A 26533-nucleotide genomic window follows, 5' to 3' on the forward strand; every position below is an offset into this window, starting at 1 on the left:
AATCTTTCTATGTATGTAGTTTATCCAGACTAGAAGCTCAACATGTGCAATAAACTTTAAGAGTTTTATGAATCATACCTGATCAGTTTCACATCTGTAGGAAGTTTGACTCTGATTTAGGAGGAGGCTCAAAATTCACTCAGACTAATTCATCTTCAGTCTCCTACAGTATTTTAAAAAGACAATGTGAAGCAAGACACTTAGGAAACCAACTTTTATTATTCCAAAGCTTCATAGTTCATACAATATCAAGGCAGGAATTAAATATGGAACCAAAGTGATGGAACAAAGCAGGCAGTGTACCAGACCGACGACACCTCTGCCTCGTCTCCATCAGCTCTGCTGAGCTCAGCTGGGTCCAGATGTGGTTCACTGAGGTTCCTTTTATCTCCGACCACAACGAGGCTGAGATCCAGCCAGTGGAGACGAGACATTCAATATGAAAGACCGACCAGAGTCAGATTTCATGAACAAAAATATTATTATCACAACTTGCAGCTCCAAAAATAGAACTTTATTCCTTATTACAATGGACATTATAAAGACCCCTTTCTCCAATCAAATCAACACCATGCACATTTTCCTTCTGCTTAACATAAAAATTATTTCTTTGCCAAAGCAACATTAAATATATTACTTTCACAGGCAGAAGAGTACCTTTTAATGTTCCCAAATAAAGTGAGTACTACTACGTAGTGAGTACTACGAATGTAACTTAAATAAATTTAGATCAAATTAACAGAAGTGACTGAACTCTGATACAAATCAAACATCAGGCGTTAATTGAAAACTCTAATAAAGTTAGGAACAGTTCTATTTTTCTTACACTCTGTTATAAACATACACACACGCATATATATATGTATATATATATATATGTGTGTGTGTTTCATTATATATATATATGTGGGTGGCAAATGAAAGCTGATTTATATATTTTAAATTTATAGATGTCAACATTGCAATAAAAGCAAAGTTCAAATAACTTCACGATGTCAGTCAACAAACAAATCTGTATTTTATGTCACACACATGCAGAAAAAAAGGCATTTAGTTGTGGAAATATTGCTTCTATCATCCTAAGATGTAAACATTAGAGCATTACTTGAGTCGAACGAGAAACGTGACCGTATCCGAAGACAGTACGGTCCATCAGTGCAAACATCCTCCAGACGAAAGTAATGAAAGATTAAATACCATTTTAATAATAAAATGATTTGTGTTCTATCTCTTTATAACCCTGTTCCATTGATTATCTGTTTTATAGAGATATTAAATGATGGATTTCAGATGATTACTCACCTATTATATACCTATAAAATGATTTAACCACAAACTAAATGGACCCGGCTGGAAGAGGCTGGTAGAAGCAGCAGATTTACCATCACTTGACCGTCGGCTTCTGTTAATGTCGTAACAGATGACTGGCTGCTTAAATGAAATGTCTTTCACTGGCTGAAAGCGCAGTGTGAGCTGTAAGTGACTTTATCTAATGACTGTGTAAACATAAAGCTCTACTTAAGGCTCTATTTTAAAAGTCACTTTTTTAGTCATGTTTGTAACATCATCAAACGATGTTCACTTCAACATTTAAACCTGCTCCACTGAGGTATAGACTGTAATCACTAGAACTGAACTGAGTGGTTAATGGAGTGAGCGGAAATCAATAGACTCTCATACTGACAGTGTGTCACTGCTCAGAGCAGTGATTCCCAACCTGCTTTACTTGTGACCCCTTAATCAAACCAGTGTCTGACTGAAACTCCTCATCACCCAGTGAAGTGGTGTGCATTTAGTTTTATCAGGATATATTTTAAACACCTAAAATGTAAATGTGACAGGAAAGTCTGATAAACATAATGTTGAGAAGCAGATGCGTTTTTTTTTTTTTTTTTTTTTTCCTGCTTGTTAATAATTGTATGACCCATGCGAATGGCCCTGATTCTCAGGTTGGAAACCACTGACTTTTTATCCGACTCCAGATCTAAATGTTTTGGCTCATTTGTTCTAAAGAAAAACCTCAGACTTGGTATTAACATGCGTCCTGGGTGATCCAATCTCAGTTTCGCGCTCTGTTTGCAAATAAACACCAACATCATTTGGGGCGCAGCAGAACATTGTTAACAGCTGCTGTCCTTTTGCTGTGCTTGCATCCCAGCATGGGGACATGATACAAATAGTGGAACATAATGAGCTGTAAAAGATCTAACTCACTGAAAGCACACGTTATTATTCATCTATTGATCTCAGAATCTGATGTTAGTAGCTCAGATTATAACTTGAACCCTGGAAGTTTCCACACACGCCTAGTTAGTGCATGTCAACATCAGCACATTGCTAATTAACCGCATGTGGATATCTTTTTTTCAACACAACCTCCTCATATTCAGTCATTTAATTTACTAATTCTTGTTTAGATTTATTATTAAGTTAACAACTACAAGGAGAGAATAAGAGGTTATCTAACACTTGATCATTTTGGAATGAATGAAATAAAACTCTGTGTGATCTGAGCAATCAGATCTCAAATGCATCCTCAATGTGTCTTGGATGTGTTCACACCTGTACCTAAAGCTGGTCACTTGTGATCATATCACCCAGGATGCATGTTACTACCAGAGTCTGAGGAGTCTGGTTTGTCTTGACATGTTGATGACGTGATTTAAAAATAAACTCCAACACTTGTTTTCTGGCTGACAAAGGAAACACTAACGAGCCAAGTGTTGCCTTTAATCAGTCAGTTTTTCTGAGGAACTTTTCTTCTTCTGGTCCCAGTGCTGCTCATTCAGGAAGTGCTTGTGTGCTGTCACGCTCACACATATTCTGTCACACACACACATGAACACTCACTCCAAATACTGAACCATCCTCACACACACACACACACACACACACACACACACACACACACAGTGACACATGCCACTTTCTATCTCCTGCTGTTTATCAGCCAGCTAAAGTTTTCTTCAAACCTTTCGACATCAGACTTCAACAACAGCAGGATCATCTGACACCATGTGTCCATGTTCACAGGAACTTACTGGCTTTAATAAATACTCTGCTTTCTGCTGCTGTTGGCCTGGAGAGCCAGGCTGGGAGGCCTTGTCTCTCCGTCTTTCCTGAGTGGTTAATCGCTACATCAGCGGCTGCTGCTGGTCAGTCGATGCGGTTACCACAGATTGTGAAACGGTCGATCTCCAGTAGGTCTTTATTGGGAGTCCTGTGCTTTATTTCAGAGGCTCCTTGCAGGTCCTCCTCCTCTTCCTTTGATAGTGAGGGTGTAGGTTGTTCAGGTTCAGGTTCGGGTGGTGGAGTGGGAGGGCGGCTGGCTTGTGAAGTAGGGGAGGACTCAGTGAGCGGAGGACGAAACAAATCAGTCCTGGGAGTCGGCTGGGTGGTCACAGAAGAGGAAGAGGGGGAGGATAGGCTACAGGGTGTGGCAGGGATCAGCTCCACTGTAGATTCAGCTGTGAACAACAGCAGACAACATTTTAATTAAAAATAGATTAAACACTGATGAGTGGAATTTATGTTGTTCAAAATATTTACTAACTGGACTCTGTTGATGCTGCAAGTCTGTTTTATTGTGTGAGATTGAAGTACATTATGTAGTTTTATTCATTAATTTATTTATCAAGCTATGCAAATGAACTCTTGGTGCTTCTCCACACTTAACATACAGATATGAAAACTGTATCAGTCTTCAGCAAAAAAGCAAATAACTGTGGAGAAGCTAGAACCAGCATATATTGAGCACTGTCACTCAAACATAAAATTCTAAATTGTTAAAGGAAATGGGAGGTAAAAGGTGCAAACCACACCAAACCGTGCCACAAGGCTGCCCTTCATCTAGTTACAATCATCTAAGAAGATACAATCAAATCGGTAGCTCCTGGGAGCAGATTTTCAATGTTCGTGTTCTCAGAAATGAGCTTGTCTGCAAGGTGCAAGTCTTGCATTGTGTCGTACTAACACTAGCACAAAATACAGGTGTGTAATGTCATTTAACAACTCTAAAAGATGAACCGTAGGCCACATAAAAAAACAAAAGGAGAGGGGAGAGTGCATGAAAGAAAAGCTTTAGATTGCTAAAGCTGCTCATGTTCCACACAGCACAGAGGTAAAATAATAAGACATTGATGTAAAACACACAGCCCCTACAGCCGGTTCTCATCACAACCCACCACATTATGTTACGATAAAACACTGCAAGAGCGTTGTACTTTGAAAACACAGAGCGCAGTCATATTAGGAAAATCAACCAAACAGAATAATTCATCACATGAGAGAGAATTGAGCGAAGCAGTGTTGGATATTAAGAAGATTGTCCACAGAGACGACCGCCTCGCCCCGAGCTATCAGACTACAACAAACCTCCAGTTTTTAGTGTAGACAGAGCTGAACAGACACATTACAATGAAGGACTGCAACCCACAAGCTCATAGAAAGAGTACATACTGTATGTGTTTTTTAGAAAGGCGTTAAAACAGAAAGAAAAGAAAAAAGAAATTGTAGGCTAACTGAATGTTGGACGTTTTAGTTGCAACTAAATAATTCAGTGAATTTATAACAAGGTATACCTGTAGACGGTGAACACACCCTCTCTGTTGTATTTATTTCTGCTAATGATTGATGTCATTTGGAGAAAATTACAGATTTTGGGCTGCAATGTATTTTCATTTTCAATGAATCTGCCAGTTACTTTCTCCATTAACTGCCCAGCGTATAAAAATCTTGGTTAAAATTACCTACAGATCAGTGTAATTTTATTAAACGTCAAATGTTTCTGAAGAATAATTATCATCTAAATAGTTTAATTCCCTGTTGATCGACTAATATTTGCAGCTCTGGTTGTAAAGATTTGGAAGCATTGCTATTTGAGTCACATACTGAGTAACTACAGAGTCACCCAGTTCTCCTCTGGAGATACTGTATGTGAGCCTTAATAAAAGTTAACCACCATATGGCTTAAGATGGCTGATGTGAAACTGCTCATTAGCCGTTTCTGCCCTCCAGACAAAATCATCCCATACGGACAGATGGTTGATCTAAGTGTTACAAGAATGCAGTTCATTGTAAAGACAAAGACGTGCAGATGACCACAATTGCGTGGTGAAATCAGTGGAGAAGAATGTTCAGAAACGTGAGCGTGGTGTCTGAGGTCGAAGGTTCAAAGGGGTTATTATACCGTATTTGCTGCAGTGAGAGGTCTTAAGACACACAGCCTCAGCTCTCAGAGAAACCAGATTCATTTGAAACATGCGCCTCGGTAGGAGCTTTGATGTTTGGTGACATTATGCGCCATTTGGATCTTTGTCATTTTAAAGCTCCTGGCTCAGCGCGGCAGGTGGGTCTGCGGCATGCAGGTAAGAAAAGATCTGCAGGGATTTGGCTTCAAATGACAGGAAGATATAGTCACCTCAAAATCTGAGTCTGATTGTGTGTTACTGTAGCTACAGTGCATGTTTGACACTTGAATGTTAAATAAGGGAACAGGCTGTTTTTGTGTGTATTTACAATACAAAGCTTTTTCAGAGGAAATAGTTGATAGCTTCAGCCCTCGACTTAATGAAACATGCTGCCTTTATCAATTAACTGGCTGATAAAGAAAATAGTGTCCAAGGGGACATAATAAAATGTCTTGTCTTAAAAGCAGCAGACAATATTAAAATTATATAATTATAAAATATAACCAAAAATTCTCACAGATTGGAACCTGCTTGAAAACGATAACAACAGTTTCTGATTATTTTTCTGTTTCAGAATTATTTTTTCTCACAAACCAAATGTTGCAAGTTGCACAATGGGATTCTGACCAGGTGCATTATTAAAAAAGCTGCCATATGTCTTTGCTTTTGTCCAGCTCTTCTCTTTGCTTTCAGGCCTGATGGTGAGCTGTAGCTTCTGTCATGTTTTGGATCTCCCTCACACGTGGATCAATCTTGTTGCACGGTCTCGCAAGACTAGTCATGCGAAACCAGTCTCGTGAGACTGAAAAATTGATCTAGGGATATTGTGAATTGATATTGGATCTTTTGCATGAATCTGAAACCTGACCCTAGTCCATACATTAGCAATATTTTTACACTAGGAAACATTTGAGATTATACAAGAGTGTTACCTAGGCAATTGACAATCAAATCACTTTATTTGTGGACGGGGCTTAAGTCAAGACAAATTAAATTAATTCTCCTGGGTGCTAAAATCAATGGTCAAACTTCAAAATGTCAAATATGTGCTACCTGCTCACTAATTCACGTTATTTCTCAATTTTTTTGTGTTCATTCAACAAAATAAGCAGTTACATTTAAATAGAAACATATATACTGTGTGTATAACGTTTGACATATTATAATGTTATGAGCATATGGTAAGCTATTTTATACACTCCTAAAATTTGTTTTGGTGTTTAACACAACACACAGAGAAGTATGTTTGTTTTACCTCGTAGATGTTTGTGAATCTAATGAGTTACAGGCTGACATTTAGAGACTTGTACAACCAAAAGGTCACAGGTTTGATTTCTGCATCACCGAATGTCTCCATCAAATGCCCGAAGCTGAGCTCCTACCTGCTGACATATTTGTCTGGACGTATGCGTCAGCTAAATGCCTAAGATGTAAATTTAAGTGTCAGGTAAATGCCTGCAAATGTTAATATAAACATAATTCTGCTCTCAGGCAGGGCCAGTTGGTTAGTATGGTACTGCCTTGGAAGCTGTGCCACATCTAAAAGACAAACATGATTTCATTTCAAGTATTAACTAGCAGCATTGTTTCCTTTGTGAATTTGTTTTTTAAGGATATTTGTGTTTTATTTGATGCACTTTGTTAAAGTACAGGGAGACGAGCTAGATTAAGAGCTGAGTTGGAGGCAGAGAGCAACAAGCATCGTTAATCATTATCAAGATTAATTCCCAGGACGTCTCATTTACTACATATGTATTCATGTCAGACAGAAAAAGCCTCTCTAAAGTCTCTGCACTTCAAATCTCCGAAATATTTCAAACCAAGGTTTTAGTCAACAGAATAAATACATGTTCTATATTCTCTGTCAGATGTAGGGCTGCATGCAAAGTATTTCTATGCTGCTTCATCTGCAAGATCCAAAATCATGCTGTGCGCTCAGATGAAGGTTGCTGAATTTGTAAAGATGGTAAAAAATAAAAATAAAAAGTCTTGTTTAGTTTTAGTAGTGAGATATGTTTTTAGGGCTTATTTAATCATTATTTACTTTATTATCTAGAACATGCTGGGTATACTAGCTACAATAACAAAGAAAATATGAATAAAATCCAACAACAAATCCAAATATATTCATATATCAGTCCTCAAATGTAACTTCAGTGCTCATGGGCTTGGTTGTAGGAACCCTGATGGAAGCACATTGTTATTAAGCTGAGATGATTGTATAATTATGTAAAATGATTGGGAACACTGGGTCAACCTAAGTTCTCTTTTAATAAACAACAAGTACATGATTAAATTGATCTGGGGATAAGGGGTCGTTGGCGACATGCTCTACAAGTTAAACTGATTATAATTAATTGATTTAAAGGGTAATGCACAGAGTGGGGTTAAAATTTATTTGAATTTCAGCCAGTAAATGTATTTATTTGTAATTTCCAACTTTTTTATTAATAGATGTTGATTACAATCAAAACACTTTTCTGTCTGACATTTTAAACAGTTTTCTGGCATCACTTCTTGGACCATAAATAAATTATTAGTCATGTTATGATGAATATAATGTGAATTCAAAACCAGTTTAAAATTTGCTGCTGTAACATTAAACATTAAATACATATACATGTACATATATATTGAAATATGTGTTTTACCTGAAGGAGAGGAGCATCTGGCAGGCTCGGCTTTGCTGGGGCTCTTGGCGGAGGAGGATGGAGCAGTCGAGGGCCTCTCAAACAGTTTGTCCTCCATGTTGGCTCTCTTGACGTAAACACACGACTTTCCCAGCAGCACAATACTGTTCAACACTTTCAGTGTGACCAGTCTGTAGAGGGACAAGGCTGCAGTTAGAGTGGTACATATCTGAATGTAAGAATCAAGCTACTTGTGATTTAGAAAAGTATCTCTAAACCATTATAACAGACTTCTCTGGATAAATAATAATAATAATAATAATAATAATAAACACAGCTGTGATTTAAGGCGACACACCTATCACAGTGCAGTTTTTGGCTGCCAAAGAATTGTTTCTTTTCTGCAATGTGCACTTCTATACCAATTTGAATGATCAGAATAGAAACTGGTACTATTTGATCTGTGACTAAATACAGACACAACAGAATTATGATCCCTAGGTAATTTAGTGCCAAGATGTCGAGTTATCACAGTCATCTATAATGAGTCTCCTCGACCATCTGGTTTCAGTCGCCACTTTTCACATCCCTCACAGCAAGATGTTGATGTGTACCATCCTTCTGTGTTTGTGGGCTTTGCTAAAAGGCCCAGACTTGGACACTGTGATGAGTGAGAAACCGACACATTTGGGTCTGTGGACCACTGCTCGCTGCGACGGAGTGTTTCGGACTGAGAGCTTGTCAGTGTGGCTGAATCTTTGCCAAGGCGCAGCGGTCTGTTGAAGCCAGAGCTATTTTTAAATTAGGGGAAAGGGATGGCCAGAGATAGCACTAGAGATGACAACATTGTATTCTTCACCCCGAGGGAAACTCTTCAATGGTACGGGCCCAGTGGGATCCGGCAAATGAGAATGAGCGAGGCGCACAGAGGGAGAGGGCACAGCGTTGATGCTTATGTAACCACGTGTGTCTCTGAATCTGAATGTGTGTTTATGACAGCGCCTGCATGTGTTAGGGTGCATTCATGAGTCTTTATCCTGAACATGACTGTGTGTGCGCTTTGGTGAGTCATGCTATAATTAAACAAAGAACTTTAATTCTGTTTTAAGACACAAAATATTCTGAATTAAACCTGCATTTCAGTCTTTTAATAAAGAGGGAGGAAGTAACCATGTGTCTTATTATCAGATTAATGTGCATGAACAAATGACAAATCAGTTTTCGTCATTACATTTGCTTTTGAGCTTCTTTTTACTGACAGATTAAAATATCTGCCTTTCAGCAGCCATAACATTAAGACCACCTGCCTAGTATTGTGCAGGTCCCCCTTTTTTGCCACCGAAACAGACATAACCCATCGAGGCATGGAGTCCACTAGACCTCTAAAGGTGTGCTGTGGTATTTGACACCAAGACATTAACAGCAGATGCTTTAAGTCCTGCATATTGCGTCGTGGGACCTTTGTGGATCTGACTTGTTTGTACAGCACATCCTACAGATGCTGATTGGACCGGGATCTAGAGAATCAGGAGGCCAAGACAACACCTTGAACTCATTATGGTGTTCCTCCAATTTTTTCTGAACCATTTGTGATCTGTGGCAGGGTGCATTATCCTACTGAAAGAGCCCACTACCATCAGGGAATAGCGTTTTCATTTGAGGGTGTACATGGTCTGCCATTAAGCTTAGGTAAGTGGCACGTGTCAAAGTAACATCCACATGAATTGCAGGACCCCTATTTCTCCCTTGCACCACTTTTGACAGATGCTGACCACACCAGACCGGGAACACCCGCAAGAGCTGCAGTTCTGGAGATGCTCTGACCCAGTCATCTAGCCATCACAATTTCGCATTTATTAACGTTGCTCAAATCCTTCCACTTGTCCATTTTTCCCTGCTTCACTTGCTGCCTAATATGTTCCACCCACTGATGGGCGCCATGAAAATTAGATAATCTGTGTTTTTACTTCACCTGTCAGTAGACATAATATTATGGTTTGATTGGTGGTCAAACTTCAATAAAATCAGACTTACCCAAGATAAAACAGGAAGACACAAGTGTACGACAGCGCTCCCTGCACCTTCACTGAACTCATCACCACTCGGATCAGCTGTTATGACAAAAAACGAGCAAAGAATAAATGGTTATTTCTCCACTTTTAAAAAAGGTATTTTCATGCTTGTGTCACTACAGTAGAGTTTTACGTGTTTATGCGTCAATGACTAACTCTCTTCTGGTATTTAGTTTCTGAATAGCAACAGACTGCAGCCTCTCTTACCAGAACAGCCAGTGGCAGAGGGATGAAGCCCATCCTCCGGGCCACTGAGTCACTGTAGTCAGTGCAAGCCTACACAGTGACAGACGAGCACAAATTACAGCACTTGACAAAACTGAATTGATTAGCTGCGTGGGCAAGAGGCTGTTTACGTAAGTATAATGATGTGGAAAAAAAAGAGAGTTGCTTACATTCTTCTGTCGACTGCTGACGAGATCGAAAGCCAAACTAGCTCTGTATTCACTGTACACCTGGAGACAGACAAGAAAGAGAATGCATTACATACAGTATTGAACATGTACAGTCATTAACTGGATACGGTAGCTGATAAATAAACAGCAGGTTTGCTTCTTACATCTGCAGTTATGTCGTTGAACTTTGTGATGAAAGCATGTTTAATGATGTCAACAGCAACTTCAGATGTGACGACCATAAAGACGTCAGGGAACAACACCCACAGGTGCTCTGAGGGAAAGAAACACATTATCTTGTTGTTACTTCAGAGTTTTAACTTAACATTTATTAGGAACTAGTGACTAATGTCAGTGTGAATATACTGGAACATTTATTAGATGATTAATAATGTAGAATATTACAATGTCAGAAAATAATGATAAATTGCAAATGTATTCTATTTATAATGAATTAAAAACAGCACATCCTGACATTTAAAAGGTATGGTCACACCAAATCAATATCAAAGTTCTCGCGGCAACAAAGGCTGACTTTGACTTTGGCTGACGTCACCACATGTTTCCTGTTTCTGGTCCAAAAACTTGCACTTGAACACAACGCAAAGTCTACAGCCTACAAAAAGCTGGTCAATACATTCTGTGTGAGAGGAAATAACTCTTCATACCAGCAGGTGGCAATAGTCAGTATTCGCCGACACTGGTCAACAGTTGGCTTGGTGTGTCAATTCAGAAGCAGTAAAACCAGTGAATGATGCTAATATATGATGCTAAATATATGTTGCCTTTGGGTCAAATTCTCCAGAATTCAAATGTCAACTATCATAGTTATGCAGATGACACACAGATATATCTTGCATCGTCTCCAGATGACTGCAGTCAAATAGAGTCATTGTGTCACTGTTTAGAGAAAGTCAAAAATTGGATGAACCAGAACTTCCTGCAGTTAAATCAAGAAAAAACTGAGGTCATTGTTTTTGGCAATAAAGAGAAGAGGGTTACTGTCAGTAAACACCTTGAGTCACTGTCTCTAGAAACTAAAGACCAGGTCCGAAACCTTGGCGTGCTGATAGACTCAGATCTGACCTTCAACAGTCATATCAAATCAATCACCAAAACAGCCTTTTATCAACTTAAGAACATATCCAGAATTAAGGGCTTCATGTCGCAAACAGATCAGGAGAAGCTGATTCATGCTTTCATTTCCAATAGACTTGACTACTGTAACGGTCTTCTGACTGGACTCCCCCAAAAAAGTATCAAACAGCTGCAGCTCATCCAAAACGCTGCAGCTCGAGTTTTAACCAGAACAAAGAAATCAGAGCATATCACCCCAGTTCTTAAGTCTTTACATTGGCTCCCAGTCAGCTACAGAATAGATTTTAAAGTTCTGCTACTGGTTTACAAATCACTGAATGGTTTAGGTCCAGAATACATGAATGACATGTTAGCAATGTATAAACCCAGTCGAGCTCTGAGATCGACTGACTCAGGTCAGATAGTGGAGCACAGAGTTAAAACCAAACACGGTGAAGCAGCATTTAGCTGTTACGCTGCACACAAATGGAACAAACTACCAGCAGAGCTGAAATCAGCCCCAACTGTAAGCACTTTTAAATCTAGGTTAAAAACATTTCTTTTTTCATGTGCATATGGCTGAGCCCTTTTAAATCATTTTAAATCGTAATCTTGGATTTACACTGTAAGTCCTCTTAATCGTTTTAATATATGTATATATATAATACACTTTTCTTTTTCTTTTTTTTCTTTTTCTTTGTTCTTGCTTTTAACTGTGTGTTCTAATTTGTTCTGTTTTTATGTAAAGCACATTGAGTTGCCTCTTGGTATGAAATGCGCTATATAAATAAAAATGCCTTGCCTTGCCTTGCCTAATTCTCATTGATGACAATTAATGATGATGTGCAAAGTGCGAAAATTACACTGAAGGCATTAACCGCAATTTTTCAATAAAAGTAACTAGTATTGCTTTATTAAGTTTTTCGCTAAGAGTTGCGGACATAACACAACACCGAGACCCAGGACTAAACAGCAGATGGCAGCAATGCACTGAAATTTCAGGTTGTTCATAAAATGTTTTGTAAAAGGATAGTTGATTAAATATAAACATTCTCATAATGTACTTATTTGCACTAAAACAAAGGAAACATTTGGAGTTATATATATGTTATTATGCTTTCTGTTACTGGTCCGGTCCCCTCAAGATCAAATTAGGCTGTATGTGGCCCCTGAACTAAAATGAGTTTAACACCACTATATTAACACATTCAGATTCAAAACTGAGAAATGACATGGTAAAAATCCAACAAACAAAATGCTTCAAAGCTCCTTTCTATTAGCCCGGTAGAGTGACGGCCATTCTAACCATCATTAGAATGAATTAAATCATTTCTTGGTAATTATCAGGTGCTTTGTTTTAACTCCAGATAGAGACCTACAGACAATACTGCTGCAGCATGGAGGACAAATAAACTACTTGTGATCTGTATACACCCTCTGCTCGGTCTCACTGACTGTCTGTAGGAGAGAACTCCCCAAGGTGTCTCAGTGGGTCAGCAGCAAAGGAGCTGCTCAGCATATCTAGTGTTGGGATGGAAATATACCATATATTATGTAAAAAATGTATTAAACTGTGAGGGGAGCACCTGGGTTCCACGAAAACTGCTCCATATTCCTGAGACAAACGATGAGCAGGAGAACGTAGCTGGTGAACCGTTCTTTGATATCTGCAGGATAAAAGAAACACAAGTTAAAATATGTCAATAGTAAAGCGGAGCGCAAGTTGCTTTCAACTAACATTCAACTGTAGTTATGCATTTTAACAGGTTGTGTTTTAAAGGAGGCCTAGCTGTTTTTTTTAATTGTGCATAGAGCTGCGAGTGACTGTACATACATTAGAACAGGTTATCAAAATTACGGTAGATTTTACCACAGAAAAAACATCCAATAAGTGTCAATGTACTATAATTAGCAGTTAGAGCAGTTATCTATAGGCTGCTACTAAGGACAAAGACGAGTTCCTTATGCTGGTGGTGTTGGGGTGTGAGTGAACAGTAAGGGAAATGATAGCTGATTATGGCTCATTGTCTTCCTCTGTCATTTGATCACAATAAAAGATAAAAACTTGCTGCCTCTGGGAATATAAAAAGAAATTCATAATGTGTTAAATTTGTAACATTGTCTGGCAGGTCTATATACAGTAAGTTTACAATGTAAGAAAGGTTATTTGAGCCTCTGTATGCTTAGATATTTCTATTTTCCCATTATAGTTTATAATGGGAAATGTCAAACTAGAAAAATGCTAGAAAAATAGAAAAATAGATACTGTTGAAACTTTTGTTGTAAATGCAGATCCCATCAAATACTCGTAATGTTGAACATTCATGAATCTAATATTAATTGATAGTAAATGGGACTATCAATTAATTAAAATAGTTAGCAAATTAATCACCCATTTTTTTCAGGTTTTTAGGACTATTATCAACATGGTAGTGGACAAACACGCTTGCCTTAGGAAAATGCATGGCATCACTAATGCAACAGTACAGGTACAAAGTCTTTTAGCACAGCATTTCGATTTCATTATGGGGTGGGTTTCAAGTGATACAGAGAAAAATATACCTCTGCACTCAGCTGGATGGCCATACAAACAATCAGATCAACAAATTATGTGACCTATGTATCTTGACAAACACCTTAATCACTATTAACTGTTATTTCACGTTCAATACCTTTCACAACAGACATGACTGCAGAGTCTAAACATCTTGCGTTTCCAAGGGCAGAAATCTAATTGTAAACAAACTCTACGTCGCTATTACTCTTCTGTAAAGGATGCACTGGTCCATCAGGTCTTTACAGGGTATAATGAATTCTGAAAAGACTGACTCCAGACCAAAATTCTCCCAGTATTGGGGGCGGAGGAACGTCAAGCTGGCTTCCAGGATACAGAGGTACTGAATGATCCACATATATGCTGCATCTACGCTGTAAACTATTGAGTATGGTCTGCCTTTGGTATCAGCTACGTTCTTGGGCAGCAAATGGTATTTGAGACTTGAAGTAGTGGTAATTCAGTTCACATCAACAGTAAATGCAAATAACTTTGTTCTTATTGAGAGGGTCATCTTGCAGGGCTCTGAAGCTAAATTTGCTTTTCAAAAGACCCTCTTCTTTCATTTTTATTTCTCCTCAAGAAGGTTTGTTTCTGCTTACCATCAACAATGCTACATCTCTTCCTGATCTCCCAAAGTGTTAACTTTGACAGCCATAATTTAAACAGTGATTTCTGATCAGTCGCTGAATATCTTACCGCTGTTGGACATTTGGAATAAGTTGTTCTTCTCAAATTTCTTGAACACACTTCCCTTGATTTCCACAAACTGTTTGAGGGAACAGAGGTACAAAGAAAACTCACATATTTATTAAGGAAATAAAAAGACAAACTCTCTTGTCTCTTGCAGCTGCTACAGAAACATTTCATCACCAATGTGCCAACTTAAATTTTTCTGTGATACAACTGCATGCAAACACTTTTCAAGTATGGTGTTGTTTGTAAGAAGAGACTTTGTGAATTTAACTGCTTAAGCAATCATTTTAGAGAGCTTGTTGTACAACTGAAAACTGTGTGTGTGTGTGTGTGGGTGTGTGTATACTGACATTGTTGGACATCATGATGGTGAGCAGAGACTTGTTGTGGGAGTTGAAGGCAACATTAAGAGTCGAGGCTTGGACCATGATGAGGATGGAATGAAGAACTGAAGAACAAATACTCAGGAAAACAACAGCTTTAAAAGTAAGCTTAAGAAACGAAAAGATTAATGTATGTTATACTACACATGACAATTTTTTACACTCTTTGTCTTTAAGAGAAAACTATAGACATTCAAAACTGAGTTCAACTACAGCCGAGTTTTAATAAGAAGGATACAGACATAAAAGACGGCCATGAAAAAGTGGGGGATGACTCCTATGCTGTCTCTCTTCCGTTCTTTGGGTTCTGTGGCCGTCCAGTACAGAGCATCCAGGATGTCTTGACCAAAGGAGGAGAAGAGGCGGTCTGCAACCTTAAAGAGGAAGGACAGATCATATCATGTTTCCTCTTTTATCTTACCTATATAAACACAATAAACACATGTTTTTTTTATTTGTCAGCCAACAACCGATCCAATTTCTTTTCATGCGCAGGCTTTAATTCAAACTTTTATTATTCAAACCGTTAGATGCGCTTTTCAGCATCTTTACAAATGCCTCATGTAAAGTGGAAGCGTATTTCTGGACTGGAACTGGCCTGCCGTTCTTATGGATTAGGCCACATCATTTGTGACCAAAAAAAAAAAAGTTCAAAGAATTTTGCACCATTTTGTGGGCTTGGCAGGAGAGAAAAGAATGAAACCAGAGCTCTGATTTATAAATTAAATGAAAAACAATGTCTCCAGTTTGTATTTACAAACACTGGAAACATGAACATGGCAGGCTTGTAAAAACCCTGGAAATGTGGAGATATTTATAAGAGCAACAGCTTCAACCTCCGGTATACTGCATATACACCAATCAGCCACAACATTAAGACCACAGACAGGTAAAAAGAATAACGCTAGGTATCTCGGTTTCATAGAACCTTTCAGGGTTAGTGGAAGGATTTGAGTGACTTTGACAAAAGCAAAATTGTGAAGGCTAGATGAGTGGGTCAAAAACTGCAGCTCTTGTTGGGTGTTTCTGGTCTGCAGTGTCAGTACCTATCAAAAGTTGTCCACGCAAGGAAAAGAGGTGAACAGGTGATTGATGCATGTTGGGAATGAAGATCCAATAAAACTGTAGCTCAAATGGAGCTTTGGAACACCTTTTCCTGGAAACAGTACTCCCTGATGGCAGTGCGCCTTGAACAACAAGTTCAAGGTGTTGACTTCCAAATTCCCCGCATCTCAATCCTACCGAGCATTTGAGGGATGTGATGGACAAACAAGTCTCATCTGCTGTTAATGTTTTGGTGCCAGATACCGCACACCTTTAGTTAGACGTCTAGTTGTCTAATGTTATGGCTGATCTGTGTATCTTACATGGAACAGAATGGTGACTCAAATTCCTTGTGTTTTATAAAACAATCTAGGTAAAAGTGTATAAAGTTTGGGCTACCTCCAACATGTTGTAGATGATGTAGAGTTTAATGACAGACTGTCCTCTGATCAGGTGGTACATCATGGAGTAATCCACGTAATGCATCATGGAGAAGCACAGCACCAAGATCAGGCCCTTCAGCACGTCGCACACCTGTGCTGGCTGCAGCAGCCGCGACCCACTGACCACACACACAAAGATTAACATATTCAGACCATTTGTGGGTATTTGAATGCACTCTTGCATGCTGAGACAGATAAACAGATAATATATAACATGCACATGGATGAACAGTTAAATGTGTTTACGTCAAGATGTAATGTATGTTGACAAGTACATTTTGTGAAATGCATACAAACATTTACAGCATCATCACACACACCATTTTGAAACTTGCCATCATCAAACAGATTTTCTGCCATTCATTGAGGCCAAAGAAGTGAAGACGGAACACATTAAATGCACAGGCTCTGAATAATTTCTGCTTTTTATCCCATGTAAGGAAACATTAAGGCAACACACCCAGAGGGGAAAATAATTCATTTCTGTTCAAAATGAGATAAACCACATAAAGGAGAAGTGATAGCACAAAAACACGATACAACATATTACAGTTAGTATCTCCTTATTCATAAGATTCAGCTCCTTTTAATATCATTCCATTTTTGTTCTCTGTCAAATCAGTTGTTATTAGATTGAATCTTTTGTTGTTGTTATCTAACAATCAGACATCAACAAGAATCCCTGTTTGTATGAGCATCGATCTTTATGGAAATATATCAGTAAGACATGGTGCAGCATTTTAAACAGAAATGTTTCTGAACAAATAAATGGAAGGATGCACACTTCAGCTGTGCAAGAACAGCAAAGCATGTCTTTTAGGAGTAATACCATATGTGTCAAACATATGCAGCTTTTATAAGTAAGAGCTGGCAGCTTTGGAGCATGTTAAGGAGGAGTGCTGACAAATCCATAGGAGCGGTTATTTACTATGACAGGGATGCCCTGGAAGAGCTGCAGAGCTTAACTCAAACACATCCTGCATATTTTCCACGTCAGCTGTGTGACCAAACTACTGTGTTGAAAATATTTTATCTGCTCAACACACGGGTTGCTTACTGCCCTTAAACCTCAGTGCCATTAATCACCATATTTATTATTATCACAAAGGAAAAATAGCTTACTGACAGATACCTACCTCCTAATATAATGTGTTTTAATTACAGCAGCATCACTATAAACTACACTGACTAATGTCTGACCCAACTCACTAGTGCACAAGACACAACAAGATTAACACAAATTAACTAAAAGCCATTTTACCTTCATTAACTGTAGTGGCCACTGATTAAAAAACTAAGAAATAGAAATCATGTTTTAGATTGGTGGAAGGAGCAGAGATCTGAACTATTTTAGTCCAATGAGTAAATCAGCTTAATCAAGCATCTAACTCTTCTGAATCGCTGCACAGCTGAGCACGGAGCTGTGAAGAAATACATGAGATGAACATCTGGGCCTTTTTCTTCATAGGATAAAAGGACAATGATTGCCCTCACAGCTAAGAACTACTGGGGTTCTAAGTACACATATAGTACATTTTATTAAAGATTTCGAGGAGTTACGCTGATGAGGTGAACTTAAATAAAGGCCATTAACTTGTATTGTGTTCTCTCATAATTATTCATATCATGAAGGAGAAGATGCAGATAATATTTTGCTAAACTAGGGAATGGGTTAATGTTGCTTGCTTTTCTGAGGCTTTGCCTCCATCCAGTGGTCATATATGAAGTCCTCATTCGTTCATTCATTTTCTGAAACCGCATGTCCTCTGGAGGGTTGGGTAGGGGGGGTGGGGGCAGGGTGTACCCTGTCTGTCGTGGGCTAGTCTATCGCAGGACTAACACAGAGATACAGGCAACAATTCACACTCACACCTACGGCCAGTTTAGAATCACCAATTAACCTAATTAGGCACAGGGAAAAATGCAAACTCCACACAGAAAAATCCCAGTCGGCCCATGGATTTGAATCTAGAACCTTCATGCAGTCATTCATGTGAAAATTACAACAAAAGCTTCAGCGCTTATATGAAATATAAGTGTAGTGTAAAAAACGGCAAAAAGGTACCACAGAAGATAAAACTGTTTGAAATATTGCTATATACCTAAAAAATATATATAAAAAGAGACTCAAATAAAAAGAGATTCATTCAGCCATTCATTCATTCATTCATTCACTCAGCCATTCATTCATTCATTCATTCATTCATTCATCTTCTGTAACCGCTTGTCCTGTTAACAGGTTGCCAGTCTATCGCAGGGCTAGAGACAGTCAGACTCACATGCACACCTACAGCCAATTTAGAATCACCAATGAACCTAACCAGCATGTCTTTGGATGGTGGGAGGAAGCCAGAGTACCTGGAGAGAACCCACGCAGACACAGGGAGAACATGCAAACTCCACACAGAAAGGTCCTCGGGCCATTGATTCGAACTCGAAAACTTCTTGCTGTGAGGCATCAGTGCTAACCACCACCCCACTGTGCCGCCTAGCATAAGTCCAATTAAGATCAATTAAATTTCCAATTATATAGATAGTATTTTACTCTAGAAAATGTATTACTCTACAAAAGATTAATTACACTCAAAAAAAATGTTCATTAAAGGTTCCTTGAGCACCATGTAATGATTTAAATAGACAAAAACAGCTATTCCTCACATTTAAAGGAACGGACCCACCAAACGGACCTCAAATAAACAACTGGCAGAAAGCCATCTGTGACATCACGTCTCCCGTGTCAGTAACAAAATATTACATTTGAATACGTCATTAATAATATTCTTCACTCAAAAGGGGAAAACGAAACAGTTCTAGATGACCATGTTGTTGTGAAAATATTTGTGTATGTGGATGTTCAGATTAGATGAACATGAAAATAAGAAAAGCCCTTTGAACATGGTTGTTTAGTTTAATTTTGTCTCATCCATTTTTCTTCTTGTGCACCAACTCAACATGCTGAAGGAGCTAAAAAGCGCCTGAAAACTAGTGCCAACAGTGTGTTACCAACCACTAAAATTAGGCAGCAGCAAAGACTTGATAGAATTGATCTTTACCAAATTTTGACACTTTAAAATTTGCTGGTAAACAGTAGATGAGAGAATTGACACTGAGATCTCTGCATGCAAAGCTGCTGCAGCCAGCTGGTACACTTCACAAAGCAGTTCTCACTATCTCCATTTGACAAGCATTATCTCTGTAACATATGTGTACATTACATTTGAGTGTACTCAGCTCTGCTCCACTGCAAGTTGCCATCACTGTGTGCCATTCACAATGTATCAGCCGCAAACACACAATTTAAAACCCAGGGTGAGAAGAGATGGCTTGATTTATTTCTGATATAAAAGCTTTGTTAGACAAGCTGACATGTGAGTAGAAAACAGCTATTTTTAGCTTCTGTCAAGCAGTTGGGGACATCTGAACATGGAAGGTGGATTTCCTCCAACAACAACTGAGAGAGATAACTCAGAACAAGGTGTCCCACACTGCTTCAATAGGCTGATATAGAAGGCGGCCCTTTATCATGACAAGGAACACAGTGATGAGAACGACCATGCAGGCTCAGCAAATCTTCCCTGATCATATAAGGAACCAATTTTTCGGCTTCGCCTCGAAGACTGGGACATGATATGCCAAGCTGTATATTAACAGACAGATGAAGGGAGATTGGTGAATGGATGTGGGCCAGGTCAGGACAGTGATCATGTTTGTGAAGTCTTGATGATGGGCTTGTGGGAGCGTACCTGCTTCTTCTGCAGTAGGGGCATGTGCGTGCCCTGCAGGGGGGAGGAAGGCATGAGGAGAGTCATGGTGAGGCGAGATAGAAGAGAAGCATCGGGGGTTGTATGTTTACTGGACTATTTACTGTTGTACTCATCATTGTACTGCTCTTAACAATATAAAGAGATGTCTGTCCCCTAAAAATTTGGTCAAACCAGTACACTGTATTTCTGTTTTACAGGAAACATGAAGTAAATAAAGCTTAAAGGCCTAAACTAACGTGTACGATTTCGCATAGACAGGAGAATAATCCTGGTGAGAGACCAATAGGAATGCCTTATTGGATACCTTGAAAATCGTTGTGAAAAATGGGAGGAAAACAATTATGGTGTTGTATAGAAAATATATAAACGACAAGCATGGAGCAGGGGTATCACTGCATATCGATGTTGAAAGTCGGTACGGCAGAGCTATATTATTTTATTTCAATGACTGTTTTCTGTTAAAACACGTAGCCCAGTAAATAAAACCATGCTGGAAGAGAGGAAGCAGAAAAACACTCTTGTGACCTTTTCAGACAAGATTCAAGTCAGTATTATAAAAACAATAAGTTTTGATTGGTTAAAAATAATACTAATCAAGGTTAGGCTAAATAGCAGGGTGACAAAGTCCAAACAGAACTAAACAATCTGATCATAAATACTAGTGTCATAGTAATGCACCTCTATGACAATGTTCACATCTTCCTTTATTTGATGGATACAATACTGTAAAAATTTTTATTCATTTGAGATGTTTAGAAACAGCGAACAGAGAATAGGTACCACTTTAAAAGCCACCAAATATTGAGTAAGTTTGAAGCTAATTGATAAACAATTTAGAAAGAATACATAAGTGACCTAAGCAGTATCATCTCCAACTATGCTGTGTATATCATAGACTGTACATAAAGTTTCAGGACTTGTCTTCACTTCCTCCTCTTGGTCAAAGCGAACAGTGCAAAAAACAGTTGCACAGTAGTGTTCGAGGGTGGCGCTACAAGATTCAAACCCCCGCGGACTTGACAGCCTGATTGTTGATGGTGTTTGCTGCTGGTTGTACTGCTAAATTTTATTTAGTTTGCAAACTGAAATTTCAGCGATAATGCAACAATCCTTCAGGTCATAGGTCGGTAAGTTCAGTTTACTGTAGAGTCACTCATCTTGTCCATTTAAAACAGACCGTTAAAGTTTTGTAAAGTGAACGCTGCATCTCTGAAGTTTACAGGAACCTCCCTTTCCATGAGAGCAGCTGTCAACCACAGCATCAACTAACTACTTAACCCAAAACTTATTAGAAAAACATGAACACTTCAGTGTGCAACAGTGTGATAAGAATGACATCAAATTACAGAAACTACATTTGGGAAAAATGTATTTGATGTGTTTTTTGACTTTTTAGTTTGGCTCATGTCCCGTCCATTGACACAGGGGTGGGCTTTATCACCTATACTGCAGCCAACCATCAGGGGATGTCTACATGCTCCAGTTTCACTTTTGAGGAGATGTGAAGTCATCCATCTTCTATATACAGTCAATGGTGTATACCTACCTAGTATACACAGTATGGTATTGGGGCTATAATAATAATAGATAATAATGAAACTGGGGTGCTGACAGTTTCCACCAGTAAACTGTCATTCATGTGCACACCTTTTTGCCACACTCAGACAAGACTAAAAAAAATTACAACAATGACAGGCCTATCACTAGTTTAATGTTTGTAGATGTTTATGTAAAAGGAGTTAAACAAAGATCCAAAGAAATGAGTGGTGATTATATTTTATATCATCTTCGGAGAGTTGGAGAGTGTGTGTGTGGTTGAGTTCTGACCTGAAGCCACAGCATGGCAGCGTGAGGAGGCGGAGCAGGGCCAGAAGCACCCTAAGGGGGAGCAGGGTGAAGACGTACAGAAAGGCATCCACACACAAGAAGAAGCCGAAGATCATCAGCTGGAAAAGTCAGACAACAGCTTTAAGTCAAACTACAACTGTCAGCGTTCATTCTAGCTGAAAAAATGACTTCACACCTCTTCTCTGATCTGATCCAGCCAAAGGAAAGCTAATAACCACCACATGTGACAACAAAAAAAAGGAAAGACTAGACCTCTAAACCACATTATGCAGCAGACGCATACCTTCACTGTCTCCCATATACGTAGAGCCATTGCCATGTCATTTAAAAGGAAAAGTTCCGTAGAAACACCATCTGATATCTCCTTATTCCTTCTTCTAACAGGAAAAACATGGAGGCACTAAAGTAGTGGTGGAATCTGGTGGGAGGGTTTGCTTCTCATTGGTAGAGTTTGTGTGACTTTTCCTAAGGCCTAGTCAGGTATTCGAAGGAGGTTAGTCTGTTTAACATCGTGGAGTCAATGAGGCCTTTCATGTTTGCAAACATTCCTGTTGCCCCCAGTGGAAAAACCTGAGCCAGTATAAGTCTGTAAGAAGGTCTAAATAAAGACTTGTACACATGAAAACACAGAGGACAGTCTCAGCAGCTTAACTGTGTGATTTTCACTGTGGTTATGTCTGTCACTGTAATCACTGTAGTGATTTAAACTTGTGTTTTCAATATATTTTCAACATCGAGCTCAATGGTTTATGTGATGAGGAAAACTAGTCAGTAAGAGATATCATTAAAGATACCTGGACAAAAGGAATATAATATACAACTGATGCGCTAAACGTAAACTCCGCTTTTGTGATTTAACACTGCCACCTGTTGGTTAATGAGAGGAATAACAAAAATAGTAATAAAAAAAAAAGAAAAAGAAATCTACTTAATTAAAAACATGTAGTTTAAGGATTCTTGTGTGTGTAACTGCAAGTCTAAGTAATTCAAATTTAAATTATTAATACAATTGTCCCATTATTGTTGTTCGATAAATTATAATTTGGTGCATAAAATGACGACAAATTCACAGTTCATCTGTGTCTAATATTTAAAAAAAAAATAATTAAAAAAAATCCATATCCAAATAACTGATACAATTATTTAATTGCAAAAGAAGTTACAGACTGAACTGGTGAAATGATGACATGCCTTCAGTTGGAAACGAAAGCAGACCGAAGGAGATGGCTGAAGAGAAAGGAGGGCAGCTGAGTTCAGGGCTGTTATCATACTCTACCTTCTCCAGCTCCTTGGGAATACGCATGCATGTGTACACTCTCTCCCTGCGCTCTGTGTACTTTGCCTCATTGTGTTCCAGGAAGTAACCTCTGGTGAGCTCGGCACAAATGAAGCGTGTCAGCGACGGATCTGGAAACAGCGTGAGAGCAACAGTGTTACCACAAAGCCATTGTCTGCAACAATTATAGCTGTCAACACAATGAGACCTCTAGCCTTCAGAGCACTGCCCCGCATAGTGAAATAGGATGAAACTGCTCAAATGATGAAAACTAGAACAAGAGGCTTTATTGGCTGATTTAATGCACAGTGAATGTGACTTCATAAAACATCAAGAATGATAAAGTTTTTTGTGATGTATGAAGGGTTTGTTGTAGTAGATTATGACACTAGCACTGCAACTAATGATTGTTTTTTTTTTACCACTAACTGGTCTATTTTCTCAGTTTATGACATTTTTTGTTGGTTAAATCCAAACAGTGGTCTAAAACTCAAAGCTATACAGTTAACTATCACAGAAGGCTTTGAAAACTGATCATATACAATACTTTATGAGGGCTTTTAAAATCATTAAACGGCAGAAAAATAGATATCTAGATGTTTAAATCGTTAAAAACATACATGTCTATTTAACAACAATAACACTAACTTAAGGTTAAAACAAACAGGGATGAACTCTCTCGTTTGCTAAGCAACTGGTTTTGTTGAGTGGTTTCTGTCAGATTTTGCTCTAAACACGCACATACTGTCTTGAAATTCTTTCCACTTGACCTCAGTCTGTGAGAACATGTCAAACATACTTTGCTTCATAAATCAAGGACACATATGAGCTAATTAAACACCTCTTGACCTGCAGATGAATGTCAGCTCAACATGCAACATCCAAATCTAACTGTGTTGAAGCAAAAATAGAAAGCTTTTTGCCACTGAAAGACAGTAATATATACATTAAACTCTCCCTCCTGTGCAAACACATATTTAAATAGAGTGTTAACTATTTGTATCTCATGTGGTTCTGTATAAATTTAGCAGTGTTTTACCTGATATCAGACTTTACGTGTCGATACATTCAGAGTGAAACAAGGATTCGTGCAGAGTGAAACAAGGATTCAAGCGAGAGCGTATGGCCTACGAATAATGCTGCATATTTTATTTCAAATGTTACTCCCCCAATGATGCCTCAATGTTATTGAAATAAAGACAATAATTTTGCTAGCTGTGATATCCAGTACCAGAGTACCAGACTTAAGACCAAAGGTCAGCCAAATATTGACAGATACTGCAGGGGCAGTAGACTTGCAGCAGATAATTATTTTCATCAATGATTAATTTTCCAATAATTTCTTCAACTTACTGAGAAAACTGTCTGTAAAAAGTGGTACACTCCATTGCCAAAATATAAGGAACACTAGTGGAAACAAATTCATTATAAAAGTTTTCAGTTCATATCAGTTATTTTAAACATATGTTGAATGCCATAACCTTTATGAAGCTGAGACTTAATGCAGGACTGTTTTAGAATGCATTAGTTTTTACTAGTGTACCTAATGAACTGGCAAGTGCGTGCATACTTAGTTTACAATTATTTATAACACGGAAAAACTTTGTTTCTGGCCCATTTTCTAACAAAATAATCGATCCGATTATCAAAATACTGCAACGCGTTCACATCTATCATTATTTATCTCCATATGTGTTGACACAGGTTAAATTATTTGATCCCGTAATGTATAAATACTATAGAGGTGCCATTTTTTGGGGTGACAGTAGCAAAACAGCTGAAACTCGTAAGGCAGAATCTGACAGGTGACAGATGTTAGCCTACCACTTGGAGGGCATGATTTATGTTCACCTTAAAGTACCAAGATAGTTCTAGACGTTAGTAGAGTGGCTTGATAGTAACAGAGAGAACGGAGAACTGGCTTTAAAGTATATTAATGAGCGACATACGGTTCATAATTAGCTACTTTATCAAGCTAGCACAGACTGTAAACAAGAGCTTTACTCGTAATGGCTACTAAATAAGTTTTTTTTTTATAACTTAAACATTATCGATAGAGAGTTTTATCTACGCATTCATAACAGTTGCAAAGATAATATGCAGCCTAATTTATAAATAAAACATTTTAAAACGGTTATTAGCTGTAGGTGAACGTCAGCTGGGGAGACCCGCCGGTTACCTGCTGCGAGCTCCCGTTGCTCCCTCCGGACAGCGCTTATGTCGTAAAATCCCAACGTCTCCGGTAATTCCGGGCTTATGCTGATTTTACCCGACTTGTGCAAATCCTCCCACGGTCTTTTCTGCCTTTTCTTCAGCTCAATTTCGGCTTCTTTCTCCTCTGACAGCTCGGTCCCCGAGAAGTCCGCCATCTTTACTTTTGGCCGCCGCGTCGCTCTGTGCTACGTCATCCCGTAGGTAAACAAAATAAATAAACTACGTCACGGCGAGGCACATGAGCAGGTACATTCAACAGTTTAACATGGATTATAGAGTTTAAATATATTTAAAAAAAAAAACACAAAGATGTACCATTATTACATATGAAAATAATAAAATTAATTCTATACATCTTTCCCACGACAATGCTTTATATTTTGTTTATATTCTATAATCGATTTATCGGTAATTGAATTATTACCAAACCCAAATTATCCATTTCCTATAAAAAAAATAATATTTTAAATGATTAGCTGGAAAAATGTATAATAAAATGTGTACCTGTCAACCAACTAATCAATTAATTGATCGATTTTTTATTTTTTTTCTGGGGCACACTGAAACGTGTGGATATTTAATTCTGTGTTCTGTAAATTAACTCTTACTTAACACGCGTGTTCTGTAAAAATGTATATAGCTCATTAGCAAGCATATGTGCTGTATATTATTAGCATTTTTTTATTATTTTTTTTTTTTTCATTTTTAAGAATACAAAATATAATCCATGCCGTTTTCTGGCATTATTTGTCAAAAATATAAAAACTAAATGTTCTGAGGTTGAACTGATTTAATCACAAAACAGTTAAGCTTTCAAAAATATATATTTTTGGTGTGATTAAACCTCTCAGAATGTAATGTTATTGCCGTACCCAAGAACTTCCACTTGGTGTCGCCAACGTTCCACCAAATCGTCCTGGACTTAAAGTCTACCCAACAACAGTCCTG

At 38.3% G+C, this 26533-nt stretch overlaps 2 protein-coding genes across 3 annotated transcripts in view; both read right to left on the minus strand.

The window, feature by feature from the left end:
* Positions 1-434, minus strand: part of prom1a (prominin 1a) — a gene marked incomplete at its 5' end in the record, with an annotated part of 82498 nt that extends 82064 nt beyond the window's left edge. The window contains one exon of the mRNA XM_084549223.1: positions 304-434. Within this exon, the coding sequence (XP_084405349.1) occupies positions 304-434 (131 nt within the window). The remainder of the gene's footprint in view (positions 1-303) is intronic.
* Positions 200-25884, minus strand: tapt1a (transmembrane anterior posterior transformation 1a). Of its 2 annotated transcripts, XM_084550280.1 has the most exons (15): positions 25551-25884; positions 23372-23502; positions 22075-22193; positions 20227-20259; positions 16440-16602; positions 15235-15370; positions 14964-15061; positions 14617-14686; positions 12950-13030; positions 10451-10560; positions 10287-10346; positions 10099-10167; positions 9854-9930; positions 7841-8010; positions 200-3467 (listed from the first exon to the last, which is right to left on the minus strand). In XM_084550280.1, the coding sequence occupies exons 1-15, from the start codon at positions 25738-25740 to the stop codon at positions 3157-3159; spliced, it is 1818 nt and encodes a 605-aa protein (XP_084406406.1). In that variant the 5' UTR covers positions 25741-25884; the 3' UTR covers positions 200-3156. The 2 variants fall into 2 exon arrangements, with proteins under 2 accessions (XP_084406406.1, XP_084406407.1); XM_084550281.1 differs by lacking the exon at positions 20227-20259 and having other exon boundaries at positions 25551-25882.
* Between the last annotated feature and the right edge of the window lie 649 nt (positions 25885-26533).

The sequence above is a fragment of the Chelon labrosus genome (genome assembly GCF_963514085.1).
Source record: "Chelon labrosus genome assembly, chromosome: 8".
Taxonomy (NCBI): domain Eukaryota; kingdom Metazoa; phylum Chordata; class Actinopteri; order Mugiliformes; family Mugilidae; genus Chelon; species Chelon labrosus.

What these genes read in the sequence shown, in the direction of transcription:
- tapt1a (XM_084550280.1), bottom strand. Translation starts at nt 25,740, where the DNA reads ATGGCGGACTTCTCGGGGACCGAGCTGTCAGAGGAGAAAGAAGCCGAA. An exon ending in CATGGCCGTCTTTTATGTCT is followed by an intron (nt 15,062 to 15,234) that starts GTATCCTTCTTA and finishes TTTGTTCTTCAG; the next exon opens with TTCTTCATTCCATCCTCATC. An exon ending in TCAACGACATAACTGCAGAT is followed by an intron (nt 10,347 to 10,450) that starts GTAAGAAGCAAA and finishes GTCTGTCTCCAG; the next exon opens with GTGTACAGTGAATACAGAGC.